Source organism: Gymnoscopelus microlampas (genome assembly GCF_963454915.1).
Source record: "Gymnoscopelus microlampas genome assembly, chromosome: 18".
Lineage (NCBI taxonomy): Eukaryota > Metazoa > Chordata > Actinopteri > Myctophiformes > Myctophidae > Gymnoscopelus > Gymnoscopelus microlampas.
In genome coordinates, this window is record NC_139955.1 from 21,215,204 (window position 1) to 21,232,498 (window position 17,295).

At 40.3% G+C, this 17,295-nt stretch overlaps 2 protein-coding genes across 2 annotated transcripts; both read left to right on the top strand.

Annotated features, from left to right (window-relative positions):
* Positions 1-22: 22 nt before the first annotated feature.
* Positions 23-9,937, top strand: LOC311033807 (aurora kinase B-like). Its single transcript, XM_084041475.1, has 8 exons — positions 23-155; positions 1,093-1,159; positions 1,262-1,301; positions 4,071-4,259; positions 4,665-4,803; positions 5,104-5,252; positions 5,898-6,072; positions 8,386-9,937. Exons 1-8 carry the CDS (start codon positions 147-149, stop codon positions 8,557-8,559), a joined length of 942 nt encoding a protein of 313 aa, XP_083897601.1. The 5' UTR covers positions 23-146; the 3' UTR covers positions 8,560-9,937.
* An 871-nt stretch (positions 9,938-10,808) lies between these two features.
* Positions 10,809-15,726, top strand: LOC311033806 (aurora kinase B-like). The gene is made up of 9 exons (XM_084041474.1): positions 10,809-10,930; positions 11,743-11,787; positions 12,238-12,304; positions 12,425-12,470; positions 13,746-13,934; positions 14,575-14,713; positions 14,800-14,948; positions 15,071-15,245; positions 15,354-15,726. Exons 1-9 carry the CDS (start codon positions 10,922-10,924, stop codon positions 15,525-15,527), a joined length of 993 nt encoding a protein of 330 aa, XP_083897600.1. The 5' UTR covers positions 10,809-10,921; the 3' UTR covers positions 15,528-15,726.
* The last annotated feature ends 1,569 nt before the right edge of the window (positions 15,727-17,295 follow it).

Below are 17,295 nucleotides of genomic sequence, written 5' to 3' on the forward strand. Positions count from 1 at the left end.
ACATTGCATAGAGACCAATCAGGAACAACCAGTGACTTCAAAACACTGGCGGCCAGTGGCGGGTATAAACCAACACTAGCTTGAAATAAGTGTAATAAGTGTGTTTTACAGGAATATACGATCGCGCTGATCAGACACTCTTCAGTATGATGCGGGTAACGTTCTTTTTTAATATATTTCCAGTGATAAATGATAGCTGTATTATTCATGTCATCGAGCTTTAGATCAGCGACTTAAAATGTCATAGTTATTTTCATTAGCTAGCTTTAATGTAATGTAAATATATTATCAAAAAGGTGCTGTTGTCAATGATTTGACATTATAAACTCAATCATGTTCTTGTGGTGGTGTCAGTAGCGGAAGGGCCGACCAGTGGTGTAAAGTACAGATTTACTCAAGTACTGCACTTAGTTATAAGTACAATTTTGAGGTATTTTTTATTTTAGTGGAGTATTTCCAATTTTCAGTACTTTTACTTCTACTCCACGACATCTCAGAGGCAAATGTTGTACTTTTTACTCTTCTACAATTCTTTGAAACTTTAGTTTCTTTGAAGTAACTAACTTAAACGTACATAAACCAGCCCTACTTTGGCAATTTTCAAAAGATGTTTTATACATATTAAACTTGACATTTTGAATGAGTACTTTTATTTTGGTACGTTTGGTAAGTATATTCTGATGCCGATACTTTTGCTCTTTTACTCAAGTACATTTTTTATACCAGACTTTTACTTACAGAGTGAGTAAGTAACTAACAGAGTGTTTCTACATTGTGGTATTGATACTTTTACTTAAGTAAAGCATTTGAGTACTTCTTCCACCACTGGGGCCAACAGTTACCTCGCCCATTGCAAGCTGTTACCTGTTAATAACCGTGTGTGTGTGTGTGTGTGTGTGTGTGTGTGTGTGTGTGTGTGTGTGTGTGTGTGTGTGTGTGTGTGTGTGTGTGTGTGTGTGTGTGTGTGTGTGTGTGTGTGTGTGTGTGTGTGTGTGTGTGTGTGTGTGTGTGTGTGTGTGTGTGTGTGTGTGTGTGTGTGTGTGTGTGTGTGTGTGTGTGTGTGTGTGTGTGTGTGTGTGTGTTCCCAAATAGCATGCAGTAACTGGCACACAGCGTGTTCAAGTGGTTCCTGACGCCAAAGACAAAACTGCAATCATAGGTAGACTACAGCTGCTCCTCCCCTTAGAACACATTGAGCTATATAATCATTCATAAAAATGCATGTTTTCCTTACAATTATTTTCCTTACTGTTAATTTTAGGGCATATGATGATGGATTCATCTTCTACCTCAGCAGCAAAGTGAGTGATACATGACCGTTTACTTACTTTATCATGTGTGTGCGCACGCTGTACATTAGCTTTGTCAGTATGTTCTTTATGTGAAGTTTACTATTACTTTGTATAAAATGTGCTTGAATTGACTCAACTTATATGGCACATAACGTTAGAGCACTGTAAACTGTTTGTAAAAGTGCTTTACTAATGATTATTTTTTTATTATCATCATTTGCCATTTAAGATTCAGAAATGCATTACATCAGCACTGTTGATCATCAGTTTATTGGAGCTAGTAAGTCAAGTTTGCCGAGTGGTACCACGTACCAGTAGTTTAAAGGATATAGCCAACAGTTCCTGAGCCATGTAGCCCATTGGGCAGGAGCCTGTCTCCTGTTTCTGTCCTCTGTCCCCCAGCCATGATGTACAAGAGCACCCCCTGGACATGATGCTAGTACTGTATGTCACAGGGACTGGGAGGCATTGGGTCCCATTTTAATAGTTTTTGGTTTGGTATGACCTGACCGGGGGATTGAACTCTGACCATTGTTTTGAAAACATTTGAATGTTATTGTTTCTTCCTCTGATATATTTACCACTGTATAATTCTAAGTAGAACTGAAACACCCACATTACCACTAACTGAGTGTATATAGTGGTATGTACATGATTACACTATATACACATGTACATGACATGGACTTCATGTGGTCAGCGCCTGTGAAGTCAGTCATCTATATATGTATCTACAGTATGATGTATGACAAATTTGGGCAAGGTTTCAGTCTGGGGCGGGCCCCCTTGACTTCCATTATACAGTTAAAAGTTAAATATTTCAAAAAGTATAGACCAAATCATCATGAAATCATCAAAAACTAAAAAATATTTCCAGGTAGATGACATCAGCAGCGTTGCAGTGGAACAGTATTATTCATTCATTAACCTTATAAGGCTTATTTCTAGAAGAATGGGACACTTATGACATTTGTTACTGACTATTAGACATTATTTTTGTTCTAAATATCCACAGATTGACAAACTAGACATAACTAACGTTCTGGACACTTTAATTTATATTGAATAGATACTAGACATTCTACATGGAAATACCACTCTACGTGTTTGTTTACAAGCATTCTGATCTGGAAGAGAAAAAAGTAATCATTGCATTTCACAATATAACTGAAAGGGTAGTGCACCACCATTTCTTCAGAGACTAGAATAGTAGGTCCAACTGTGCTGTATTAGAGGCTAATGCAGTAGGCAGCGTTTGATTAACTTTAAGAACTGAATTTGATTACACATCAGTTTTTATAAACAGGAAATGAAGAAACTTAATATTGACCAATTATAAACAACAAGTGGCTTACAATCTGCTCTTACCACTGTGAAGAAAAACTGTACACTTGAGATTTATCTGAAATTCGTTCCGAGGTCGCCGGATTTGACACGGGTGAACATGTTTTGGGGCGAGCGTTCTTGTATTCCCTGAAACAGCTTGTACTACAGACCTTGCCATGGTCTGTTTGGGGTTCCTATGCTGTCTGGAAACTTATGGAATCTGATTTAGTTCATTTCCAAGTCTGGAGGATATGCATGTGTATGAACATAAGTAATCAGGCTTATAAAGGCAGTGTAATTTGTTTGTTTGGAGCAGCCAGATGACTGTTTTCCACTGAGAGCACACAGAGCAGGGTGATCCAAATGCCTGATATGCCTTTTTGTTTCTTAAGCAGTGATTCCGTAGCCTGATTATCAGACTGAAGCTGCGTGGAGCTTCAGTCTGAAATTGGCTGCACTGTATTCGATTACTTGGGGGAGGGGATTAGCATTTCCCTAAACCAATCACAAGAGATCCAAGGATCCGCCTACATGTGACGTCGCAGGCTAGTGTCGCACAACTTAAGAACGCCCCGTGGCGCTGATTGGCTTGTCGTTAGACCCACCCTCACCTCAGACTCTGATTTGACAGGTATTTCTTCTACCGTGAAAAGCCATAGGCTAACATTATGACACCAGACCAAGAGGAGCCCCACTCAGAGAGTGAGCGGGGTCTATGGTCTGGAACCAGGCTAGTGATTCCGTCCTTTGTGCATCTGTTACGTCCCATTTGTTGGTCTAGGAGGAAGGGACGGTAATATATACCCAAATTACATACTTGAGACAGAGGTTAAGGTGAACTGAAAAGTTGTTTTTGTTGACCAAACTAAGGTCAACAAAAATAAATGAAAGCCAAGTAACAATACAGGGAGGGTCTGGTGGTGCCAAAGGAAAGAATGTAATAAAACCAAAACTCACTGTCTAAATAAAATAAAGATCTTACCTACTCAAAAAGAAACAAAATCCTTTCTACTCGAACAATAAACAGAAATTACAATGGGTGGCACTCACCTCTAGACTAGAGGGATTAAACACGTAAATTACCTACGTGCAGGATGTACAGGGTACCCCAGAGATAAACTACCCGCCGCTGTAATAAACATTTGGCAAAAATCAATAAGTCTTTATAAGACTGAAGGTGACCTGGTTTGGACATTGAGCAAACAAATGAGCTGGTGGGGGAAAGAGAAAGATGGCTGCCGTCACAGGTGCTTTATATCTGATGATGGCTGGAGGTGATTGGTGGACTGATAAGGGACCAACTGGTGGTGAGAGGCGGAGTTGAGTTGAGTGAATGGGCTGGACCTGGGAGTGAGTGACAGAGAGCAGCAGGCAAAGAGTTGCAGGGAGAAAAACAACATACACAGTCTCCCCATAACCATACACGTAACAGCATCCTTGTCTTCTCACCAGGACATTCACCCTCAATGACTTTGACATTGGTCGACCGCTGGGGAAGGGCAAGTATGGAAATGTCTACCTTGCGAGGGAGAAGTCACTGAAAGCCACTGTGGCGCTGAAGGTGTTATTCAAGTCTCAGATAGAAAAAGAGGGCATGGAGCATCAGCTGAGAAGGGAGATTGAGATTCAGTCCCATCTCAGGTTTGTATTATCTAATATAATGTTATTTAGCAATCCTATAAGTAATTGCTTAGTTGGAGACATTTCCACATTAAATTCACAACCAGTTTGATTCTGAATAAACTTTCTAACTTGTAGGAACCTAAAATTGTGGTTGAGGTAATTTATATTTCAACCTTTTTATGGAGCTTCTACAATAAAGAATTTCACCCTTTTATTTCTGTAAACCTGTGACGTGACAAAGAACCTATTCAAAATTGTACTACTTGCGTTTTCCCACAGAGAAAACCCTGACAGAAAATCATTTTTTTCCCTGTTGATTTTGCTAACCCTGTCTAATACTTCCCACCGTGTGCAAATATGGCTACTGATAGTAAAAAGTCCAGTCTTGCAGAAAAATCACTATACATTTCTCCCTCTCCTCAGACATCCCAATATCCTCCGCTTCTACAACTACTTCCAGGACCGCTCACGAGTCTATCTGATCCTTGAGTATGCACCACGTGGTGAGATGTACAAGGAGCTGCAGAAATGCGGCCGATTTGATGAACAGCGCACTGCCACAGTAAGACAATGGAAAGAGTGCTGTGAATCTTTATTATGTAATATATATATAATTATTTTGGTCTAATAGGCAGAAATTACTAATAGAAAACTAATAGTATCAGTTTGAACTGATACTATTGTATCAGTTCAAACAAATATTATGTTCCCCTACACTTTAGACATGGGGGATAACTTCTAAAGTCTAGGCTGGGGAACATTAATGACAAGTAAATGTAAATAACTTGAATGGCTCATGTTACAGTTATCGTTACTTCTAAAAGTATAGCGATGTGGTCTAATTCAAAACATTTTTTGTCAGTACATGGAGGAGCTGTCTGATGCATTGATGTACTGCCACGAGAAGAAAGTAATTCATCGTGACATCAAGCCAGAGAATCTACTCCTTGGCTTTCGTGGGGAGCTTAAAATTGCCGACTTTGGCTGGTCTGTCCATGCACCATCTCTAAGGTAAGGTATCCACTGGTAATCCAAGCTACACTGTGATATGTTTCGGCTATTACAATATATTGTACAAGGGTTTAAACCATTTTGAAGTAATGCCATTCAAATTGAAGACAAAATACACATAGATAAAGAAACCATAGACCCCTTATATTAGAAATAAAGCTTTTGAATATTTAATGAAAATCTAATGACTTGGGCAACATGATTGTTTTCACCTATATGTATATAAAGGCAGGGAAACTGGCTGGCCCTGTTGGGCTTACAGAGCCAAACCAACTATTTTAAAGATAAATTAATAACTCCAAATGTGTTAAGCAGGGGTGGGCACCCTTTCTGGGGATGAGATCTTTGGTCTTATAGGTTCCTAATTAGTTACCATGATAATGCTTTACCATAATAACGTTTTACCATGATAACACCATATTATAATAATAATAACACATGCAATTTATATAGTGCTTTTATAAATACTCAAAGTCGCTTTACAAAACAAATAAAATTATTAGGAAACTAGTTAAAAGGGTAAAAAGACTAAGCAAAACTAAGGTAAAAGGGGGAGTTGAATTACGTAGGGTAACGTCTACGTATTTCCCTAATATCATGTTGCTATACTGTATATTTATTTTCTGTATAATTTAACCTTTTCAGGCGAGATACCATGTGTGGGACACTGGACTACCTGCCCCCAGAGATGATTGAGGGGCGATGCCACAATGAGAAGGTGGACATGTGGTGCATCGGGGTGCTCTGCTATGAATGCTTGGTTGGCAACCCACCTTTTGAAACCAGCAGCCACACAGAAACATACAAAAGAATTACAAAGGTTAACATTTATCTTTTTGTTCAATTGCTCTGGGCTGTGAAAGTTGATACAGTTTTTATTTGTAATAGCCTCTGCAAAATGAAAAAAAAAAGGAATCAAATGATTGTACAGTAATTAGATCCACCTGAAAAGATACAGTTGGCCTCATTCACTAAGCTGTTCGTAAATAGCCTAAATAAACTGACTTAAGGGGTGTGTATTTTCGATGAGCACAATCTCACGTGTGATTCACGAAAGCGAGTGTACAGCCTTGATTTGTGTGTCGCAGGTGTAACTCATTTATGCCTGACAGCGCCCTCCCGAGTAGATCATCCACAGCCCATTTAACACAACGTCAGACCATAAACGTCATCACGCTTCAAAATGGACAGATCTACAAGCTTACAACGCGGCGGTACGCACCCACTTGACAACTTGTAGATCAGCGCAAGCGAGTCCCTCACGCTGAACATTAATAAAGTAAATAGCCTACTCTCACGTGTAATGAGAATAAGAAGTTGATTTACAAAGTTTAACCTCACGACCAAAGGCTAATAAAACTTGGAATGGATATTGTTACAGTCTGGCTCCAAGACCATAACAAAAAAGGGGAGACGACACGGAGGAATACATAAATAAGTGTAAAGTTTATTTAACCAATAGTGAAATAAGTCAATACAATAATAAGTTTAAGTTTCCAAATTATACAGGCACTCAGGCAGGGAAACATGCTGCCCACTGGAACTGAACGGGAACTGCCTTCCATTCCGACATCCCGCCACTCCGACTACGTGGCTTCCGCGTGCGGTTAGGGTTAGGTATAGGGTTGGTTAGTAGTCGTCGGAAAGCCGACATGTAACCAAACTGAACCTAAGAAATCAACATAACCAAACAGAAAAGCTCTCCTGTGTGGCCACACCTGAGGCCTGGAAGGACTAAAGATAGAGAGCAGGTGTTTTATAGTGTGAGGAGACAATGGCCAGGTGTCTCCTCTTCCACTGATCATCTCAGACTCCACCCTCCAACCCAGCACTGCAATGGAATCTGTTAAGCTGATAAAGGCACACACACAACCCTATAGACGAATCCACAGACGTGCTGCCTGTAGGCAGCCATAGCTGCGGTGTCAACCATAGACATATAAAGGTAGACGCCTCCTCTGGCTCTGAGGCGTCTGTATCTCGGGCGCGCACCAGCTTCCGCCCTCAGTCGCGTGCGTCACAGAAGGGGACGTTCGGTAGGCCAATCAGAGGCCTACTGAACGCCCCCTTCTGTGACACACACGAATAGGGAAAAACTTCCTTGGACCAGGGGCGGAAGCAATACAAGGGTATTGCGATACAGGTCGCTCCAATGAACTGCAGAGGCCAATGAGGTATCTAGGTTTCTATATCTATGGTGTCAACGCTCCGCACCGCGACACCGCAGCAATGGCCGCCTACAGGCAGCGCGTCTGTGGATTTGTCTATAGCAAAGGCCCAGGGGGCCCAGGGGTCACAATATTAAGAGAGAGAGGAATACTTTATTAATCCCCAAAGGGAAATTGTGGCGTTATTTTATATAAGCCCTTTCTACTGAACAATTGCTCACTCACCTTTGCCACGGTAAAAAGATGATGCTGGAATCCGCCAATATCCTATAATGTTTATCAGAGCTTTATTGATTATTGAGGGGAATCTGTCCTTTGGAAGAACCCTCCACTGTCCTACATAGGAATTGGAAATGGAGTAATGGACACAGCTAGATTTCATCCATACTATCCTCATCAAGATGATAAGACTGCGTTCATGTGATGTGATCAATATTATGAATTAATAGAGCAACATTGGATAGCAACTTGCAAAAACACGCTGAGTGAACTAATAATTCAGCTCTAAATGCGTCAACTGAAAATAAATAAAAATTGGTTGAATTTGTATCATGTCTATAATTTGCATCCAAGCTATAGATCGTTTTACATATTTTCTTTTTTATATGTGTTGACAACTGTTGGGCACATACATATTTTATTTGAGGTCTGGCACTATTGTAATTGATTTTGCATGAAGAATAATGACTTATACGCAAGCTTTGGTCCCACATAAGTCTGCCGCCGAGCAGATGTGAGAAAGAGCGGACCTCCGTCAAAATTCACGGACAAAAAAAGATTGATGAATCAGACTCATGACGTGAGAATTTGCAAAATTCCTTTACATAGAAAATGGGGGTAAACAGCTTAGTGAATCAGAGTCTCGGTATTATGTTTTTTTCACACAATTGCTACTTATATCTCAAAATAATGTTGTTTTTTCTAGCAACTAACTTTTTGACATTGTAACTAATTGGTATTTTCAGGTGGACTTGCGTTTGCCCTCAATTGTATCAGAGGGAGCTCGAGACCTGATTACCAACCTGCTCCGCTATAATCCGGCGAAACGGCTGTCCCTGCAGAGCGTCATTGACCACCCCTGGGTGCATGCCAATTCAAGACGGCTTTTGCCCCCTGTCTGTGCGTCTGACAGACAATGAAACCACTGTTGTCTTTGTCTCTGTAGTTTTCTATCCCACATAAGGTTATATCAATTTAAAATGTTATTTTGCTCAGTGTACTGATAGTATTCTCCCGCTTGTCAACTGTAAAAAAAAAAAAATTGCAAAAAGGAAGGATTACTCACTTTACTTAGGCCTGTAGCCCAACTTTGGGCATAGGCTGTCACAGCCGAATCACCCAATGTGTATGCTATTACAGAATAATCAACACATGTCTAGGCCTTTGGCTAATGCTTTCAGCTGCAGACACAGAGCTCACTTCAGCTTAGTGTATTAGATACAGATATTATAAGTATGTGGGCAAGTATCTGATGGCATCACTTGCCCACAATCTCTGGCATTCGTTCTCTCAGCAGCGTTAGTTGTTCTCCCACGTGAGATGTCTCACAACAGAGTATAGTATAACATAAATTATATATAAATTATCTTTATTAGTTTAAAAAAAAGGAAAACAACTATGTTGCACTTTGCACATATTTTTCTTGCACTATGTAGCTATATATTATTTGCTGCATATTCAAATCTATGTCAATGGTTCTGAATCTAACTTTAACACAGAAGGCAAATTGTGTTAATTTATGACATGCATGTTTAAAGGGGCTACACCATGAATTTAAAAAATATATATTATATATAAATATTGCCCCCTAATACGTTTTAAACAGGTTGTAAGCCTAAAAAACATCCAGATATTTTTTCTCACAATCTGACTGTCTGTCATTCCAAGCTTTTTCAGCTGCAATACCAAAACATCCTATTGGACAAGGGGGAGCTACTGAGCAATTCTGTCTGGCCATCGTCAATGCAAAATCAGTGCAAGTGACATCACTTGCACAGCCATTCTGAAATGGCCTGTTCAGACACGCCCATTCAGGAAATCCATGAAATGAGCATGAATGACTGAATGTTAAAAAAAAATATTTTTTGGGGTACAAGAGACACTGGGGAGCCCAAAAAACACTAAAAACCTTAAAAAAAATGAAATTCATGGTGTAGCCCCTTTAAGGGATGTGAATCACAATCTTCAATCACAATGTCCAGCTCAAACATTTGTGCTAATGCCTCAAAATGGACAATTTAAAGATGGCGCAGAAATGTTCTTACCCTATTGCTGGATTACAGTTTATTACATGTTCAAATGTATGTACACATGTGTAGATTGCATTTTACGTGTGCTCAGTCAAATCAAATCTACTACAAGCTCTCGATTTTGCAAATACATACATTCCTCCTAGGTTTACCCTGTATTTTCTTAATCCTGTACTTTCTTATATCCATTATTCGCAGAGCATGTCACACACACATTTGGCTGCTTGTACTTGTATGGGTGTGTGACAAATAAACCTTATTGAATCTCTTGGCTTTCCTCTGGCTGGGTTTATTTCAGTGGTGTAAAATAACTAAGTACATTTACTCAAGTTTAAGTACAGTTTTGAGGAATTTTTACTTTAATTTATTTAAAGAGTATTTCCAATTTGCTGTACTTTTACTTCTTCTTCACTACATCACTCAGAGGCAAATATTATACTTGTACTCCAAGAAAACAAACTTGAGTTACTAGTTACTTTGTAGATTTTGATTATTATTACAAAATATACATTAACCACTTCAGCCCTATATACATTTCAGCCATTTGGAAATTACAACTACAAGTTCAAAATAAGTTGCGATGCGAAACATTGTGAGCTTGTAAATCTGCTATTTTCTAAAGATTTGTATGCATTTGAAAACTTGTGACCTGCATAATGCATACTTTTACTTTTTTGATACCAATACTTTTGTACTTTTACTCAAGTAAATATTGAATTTCGTACTATTACTTGTAAGAGTATTTCTGCCTTGCAGTATTGATACTTTTACTTAAGCAAAAAATGTGAGGTTTATTTTATGATCCGTGGTATGACGGTGTCGTACCGAAAACAGGAGGTTTCTATTCCGATATCCAAATGAACGAGTCTGGTCCGTTCTAGAGCCCGCCTACTGCTTCCGTATCCGCTCCAAGGTATGATGGTCGCTCTTGAACCAAACCGGATCTAGCTTCGTTCCCACTTCCCAGCCTCACTCATCTGATTCTGAACCGGATCAGTGACTTGACTACGCCCCATAGGGCCGTCACGTGACTTCTGACTACCTCAACACACCAATCACAACGTTCCATTCCGACCAATGGGGACATTTTCGGTAGAACATTGGGACCAATCAGGAACGACGAGCGCGTCTTTAAAAGATTGGCGGCTGTAGGAACTAGGAAGGAAATAAAGAAAGAGTGGCTTCGCTTGGAGTTTTTATTTATTCCGTCCGTGTTTATTCTCGTCATCTCATTTTTACGATCTTCTTCAATATGATGCAGGTAACGTCTTTATTCATTTCCAGTGATGTGTGTCCCCGTGTTATTGAGCAGTAATAATAAGACTGGGAAGATCACAATGTAACATACCTGAGTAACGTTTATAGTTAGCGTTAGCATTAGCATTGTACACAAAGAATGTAACGCCTTAAGTAACATCGAACTATTTATATAATAACGTTGGCATGGCATGCAATGGAAGGTGATGTGATGAACTCGGCGCCCGCATTTCATGGATGGGCAGCTAGTAACAACAGACAGTCACTGTGGTGGAGTAAGTAAGGTTTGCTAGTAGCTTAGCATCCGTGTGTAATGTATACTGTGCATACAGTGTTGCCATGTCCGCGCTTATTATAAGATGTTGAGTTGCTTGAAAATATAGGTAGTTGCGTTTTTTGGGCTTGTTTCTGAAGTGTTGTTGGTTATTTGGACTTGCTTCCTAATGTTGTTTAAACCAGTGGTTTTCGAAACTTTTTCATGTCAAGGACCCCCAGATTAATATGTATTTGGCCGCAGACTCCCCATCTGTAAATATTTGTGCCATGGACCCCTACAAGATATGTGTAAAATGTTTCAAAAAAATTATTTTTGGAAATGGCAGATCTTCAAGTAGATGGGAGCTTTTAGATCTGCTATTTTCAAATAGTCAGGTTTAAAGTGCTCATGTGGCCTGGTTGCTTGTTTTCATAGACCTGGTTGCTTGTTTCTCTCGCAAAACCTGGCAACACTGTGTGCATAATATGCTGTGTCTGTATGCCCAGTGCCTTGGATTGAGCACAATGAGCAACTAATCCGTCTTTTCGTTTCTTCCACAGAACAAAGAAAACAAAGAGCCAAAACCCCTCCAAACAATCAGACCAGTACGTTTTCTATCTCTTCCATTTTATAGTCTAATCGTTTGCTACACCAGGGCCTACAGTTTGTAGGGCCTATGATGGTGTTGTGCGGACTCGGAGTGCCGTGACATTAGTCCCACGGCCCAAGTATCATTGGTCTGATATTGTAACTAAGCCCAACCACCCTCTTGGTTGATTACATACTTTATTAATCAGAAATGTAAACGGCACGTGGTACATTAAGGCTAAAAGCATAACACAAAAAGTCCTGAGGACTCGTTTCCCTTGTGGTCCTATGTATTCAATTAAACAACATGGTATAAAAAATGTACACAATAATAGAAACTATTATGTAAAAATGGAAAAACGTTGGCAGTGAATCGCACCTCCTTTCGATGGGAATTTTCATTTACCAAATGGAAGCACTTACATTTCTCTATGTCTAATGTGTCTATGTCTGGTCCCAAATTTCAGTTTGCCACCCCAACTACAGTACCCGGCCCTCAGCGTGTTCAGGTGAACCGCACAACTGGGATCACAGGTACCTTCTGTTCTTCTCCTTAGTCATTATTTGGAAGCTAATATATGCTGAGAAAGATGATTGTTTATTGTGTTGGAAATTGATATATGCTGACTGAGAAATATGATTGTTTGTTTTTAGGGCCTGGGAGAGCCCCTGTTAGTTCGTCCTGCACATCATTAGCAAAGTGAGTGAAGTATACAATACATACAGCACTGTAAACTACTAGTTTTCTATTGACTGTTTTATTATCATGAATGAATAGATGCATGATTCAGACCATTATGACCGTGCTGTTAATCAACAGTGTGTTAATATCACTCAAATATTTGTTGTATATGCATTTTTATTTGTAGTGTGTGTGCATTTTAGTAGGGATGCACCGAATATTCGGCCACCAAATATATTCGGCCGAATATGGCCCAAAAAAAGCATAATTGGTATTCGGACGAATAGATTTTAACACAGACTGCATATATTTTATAACTGATTTCAATATGGACCCATAGTGATTATAAGTTCTGCCATAATCATGTAGCTCTGCAACAAGGGCACAGCAATGGTACAAAAAAGTGAGAGATATATCTATCTCTATCTTATTCGTTTTCGGCCAATAATTTCCCATTCGGTGCATCCCTACATTTTAGTGGTTACCAGTAGTTGCAAAGGTGTTCCCACACCAACCTGACGCCAGCGGCGTTAAGTGTTGGAAAGCGTATGTTGCTGAAATCTGCTGTTGAATGGGCGGTGGTTATACTGTCACGACTGGTCGAAAGTTGTAGGGAAGCGTCGAAAGCCACCGTTGGGCTGGCGGAGAGGAAGTAGAGCTCTCTGATTGGCTGCTAGGAGGGGTAGCGGGGACCTTTTCTAAAATGCAATACAGAGATTGTCCAAACTGTGGATTATAATTGGTGCTACAATAATGTGCTTTATTGTCCTGCAGGAGTTATAAATGTTCTACTTAAGTTGAGTCTAGTGGAACCTCTGCTGAGCTATCAGCTTCAAAGCAACCTCCCAGCGGGAGAAGGTTGTAGATAAGGGACAAAGGCGGTGCTCGCTGTAAAATTATTTTGTCTGAATTCTCTCACTCATATGATGCGCCAACATGGTCTAAATACAGATAACCTTGTGCCCATGCCCTAAGCACCCCATAACTAGCGCAGTAGTTATCTTAATAATTTCTATTTTAGCACCATATTAGCCGCCTGTCAGTGCGGTGTGTCAGGGCCTGGCCTGTACACCCAAATGGAGTCCCATCACACAATACTTAACGTTACTGAAACCATAAAAGTGACTGTATAGAACAGATATTTGCATCCTTTGTAATGCTGTGCTTCCGAGTTAACACGGATAATCTATGTAAAATACGTTTGCTTGCATCCCCCAGGAAAGTAGGTGGCTAAAAATCGAATGGTGTTTGTCAAACAGGAGCTCCATCATTTGTGCATCCTTCTCTTCTCAGGAAATTCACGCTCAATGACTTTGAAATTGGACGACCACTAGGAAAGGGCAAGTTTGGGAATGTCTACCTTGCAAGGGAGAAGTCACAGAAGGCCACTGTGGCGCTGAAGGTGTTGTTTAAGTCGCAGATAGAAAAAGAGGGTGTGGAACATCAACTGAGAAGGGAGATCGAGATTCAGTCCCATCTCAGGTTAGTATTATGTCCTACATCAAAATGCAATTTCAGTACCTTGTTTACCAAGCATATGATAACTAAAGTTGCATCTGGCTCCATGCTCAGGCAGTGAGTCCACTCATTCAAAAAGTGTTTTAATCAACCCTGTCGATTTATTTTGAGTGATATTTAACATTTTATCTCTTGAAAGAAAGTTTCCAAATGATGAACATGGACTGCCATTTTCCCTGGAATATAAAAGTGCTGTGCATGTTTTGCCATGTCCTGTACGTAGCCAACGACATCTGGTTTGGCTGCCATTGTAGTAGTACAAAGGATTGGCACGCTCGACTCACAAGAGTTGGGCGGGTGCAAATTGTTGAACATGGGGAATTTAAAAAAAATGGGGAACATCCACACTTGCAAAATAGGTTTAAATGTGTATTTTAATTTATGGCCTAAGCCGCAGTCAAACTATGCATTTTCAGCCCTCTTGGCAGAACTTACTGTGTGCCTATGCATTAAACTAAGCTTTTAAACTTGTTTCCTGACTGAATGTTGCCATTGTAGTATTTGCTTGTATTTCTCTGCTTTTAAGGTACACACATTTGTGACATTGTTTGTCATTTGATGTCTTAGTTTTAGCTCCTGAAATATCACTCTACCCTCTCCTCAGACATCCCAATATCCTTCGCTTCTACAACTACTTTCATGACCGCACGCGAGTAATTTTGGTTCTGGAGTACGCCCCACGTGGTGAGATGTACAAAGAGCTGCAGAAAGTTGGACGATTTGATGAGCAGCGCACTGCAACGGTACAAGTCAAGTGTTTTAAAAGGCAGTCAATATTATGTTGCTAAGGTAAAAGATGCGGTCTAATTCTAACATTTTAAATTATCAGTTCATGGAGGAGGTGTCTGATGCATTGAATTACTGCCACGAGAAGAAAGTCATTCATCGTGACATCAAGCCAGAGAATCTACTCCTTGGCTTTCGTGGGGAGCTTAAGATTGCAGACTTTGGCTGGTCTGTCCATGCACCATCTCTACGGTAAGGAATCCACATATGTGATTTGACAACTTAAAGTGAATTTGAATAACTGTGAAATATATTAATGAACAGTAATCGACAGTATCTCCTAAAGGGCTAAAATGTACATTTAACCTTCTTAGGCGACGCACCATGTGTGGAACACTGGACTACCTGCCGCCGGAGATGATTGAGGGGCGAATCCACAATGAGAAGGTGGACTTCTGGTGCATCGGAGTGCTCTGCTATGAATGCTTGGTTGGCAGCCCACCTTTTGAAACCAGCAGCCACACAGAAACCTACAAAAGAATTACAAAGGTTAACATCTTTTTTTTCTTCCCCTCTTCTTTTTTGTTTAGTTCTGACACTATGTGTGTGTATAATTGGATCCACCTGAACAGAGACTATGTTGTTCTTGATTTTCAGGTGGACTTGCATTTCCCAGCATTTGTTAAGGAAGGACCCCGAGACCTGATTTCCAAGCTTCTCCGCTATAATCCAGCTAACCGAATGTCCATGCAGAACGTTATCGACCACCCCTGGGTGCGGGCAAACTCAAGACGGGTCTTGCCCCCTGTCTGTGCATCTGAGAAACCATGAAGACAACCAGTGTTGTGTCTTACAAATCGTAACTTTTTATATTTGTTTTTATATTTCTATCCCAAATAAATACACGCCAATGTATATTGTAGGCATACCGTTACTCAGGGTGTCAGTTATGCCGAAACGTGTTGGTGTGTATATTTTAATGATGTACTAGTTCATCTGCTGTAATAAAATGCTTTTCTTTTATATTCAACTTGGGTGTCTTGGGCCTGGATTTTTATTGTCTCCACCAGGCTGAAGGTGTGGCCGAGACTGTTTTGCCCCATGTCTGTGTGTGCCTGCATTTTTCACAGAGGCTTTTTATAGCGCCACCAGGATGTGGAATTTTGCCTAACATATATATTTTTTTATATTACTCATACAGATTTTGTCCAAACATCAGGCAAATTGGTACACATTATCTCTATAGTCATGTCATCAAGAAGGACCTGTCCGATTTTTCATATTTATCCTGATTGGCTACGATTGACTGCTTATACCTGGCCTGTTGGAGACTTGTGCTCCGAGGAGCAATTTTTTCCCCCTAGTTTTTTATTTGATTTAAAAAGAAAAAAACCTACAGAAGCAACATTAAAAACGAGCACCAGGTCACCAGATGCTGAGAACTGAATCAGGGTTAGCTGAATGTATATAAACTGCTGTGCTGGTTGGTGTAGCAGGCTGGCTTCAAAAAGTGACTGGGACAAATTTCCAGAGACCCTTTTCTTTGCCAGGGGGTACATTTGCCCTGAGGGCAGTAGCTGAAAGTGTTGTCTGTCTTTTTTTTTTTCCCCCCCGACTTAAGCATTGGCCTGCTTGTCTTGCTTTGACACTTTCCAGGGTTCAAACTAGGACAGCTAAAAAAAAAAAAAACATTCCATGTGATCTGTGAAGGTAAAGATTGCTCCCCTGGTACTTGCTCCATCTCCTGGCCGTGGTTTGATAGGTTCTTACCATAATTAATTTTGAATATATTGCACATTGTGGAAACATAATTTGCTAGATTTGGCCCAGCGTTGATTCAGACTGTCATTATGACCGTCTCGATCAAAGGCTAGATTTGGCCTAATTTGTGTAACATTTGTTAAATTGCTATTCTGGCTGTTGGGCCTCATTGTTTGTAGGAAACACAGGTATTATATGGCTGTTACAGGTATGCAGAGCCAAGACACTTGTTTTTAATATAAAAATGACAGTCACCCATTTAGGTGCCTTTTCACACCCGTCATGCCTGGAATTTTGTCATTTTGGGGGCACGGCCACTTGGCCTTTGATGTCCATTTTTTGAGGGCAGGAAGGCCATCAAATCAAGATTTTAGTCCATTGAAAGAATTAATTGAACTTAAGGGTTAAGGATGATTTTAAATTTAATATGTAGACCAACAGCAGTGAAGAGAATAAATGATGGTATTTACACTCTGATCCATGCTCAGCCCTGCACCAATCAAAGTCACTGGATTGGTTTAAAGATGGGGAGTTAAGAATTCAGAATCTGAGGGGCAACAACGGCCATGGCCTTCGGGGCCTCCCTGGTGTGTAGGCCCTAGCCCCTTTCGGAACCCTGTATACCTTTTTTTGTATTTGGGATGATGGCATCCCAAATACAAAACAATGTATACAGGGTTCTGAAAATGGCTACTAGTGCCTACACTGCAGGCCTTACAATAAATGCACGGAATCTCTGTACTAGTTGAGCCAATTGATTGCCATGGCAACCCATGCTAAGCTTGATTTGGCAAATTCCCCACACCTGCCATTTGATTAGATAGTCAGTCCACGTTGC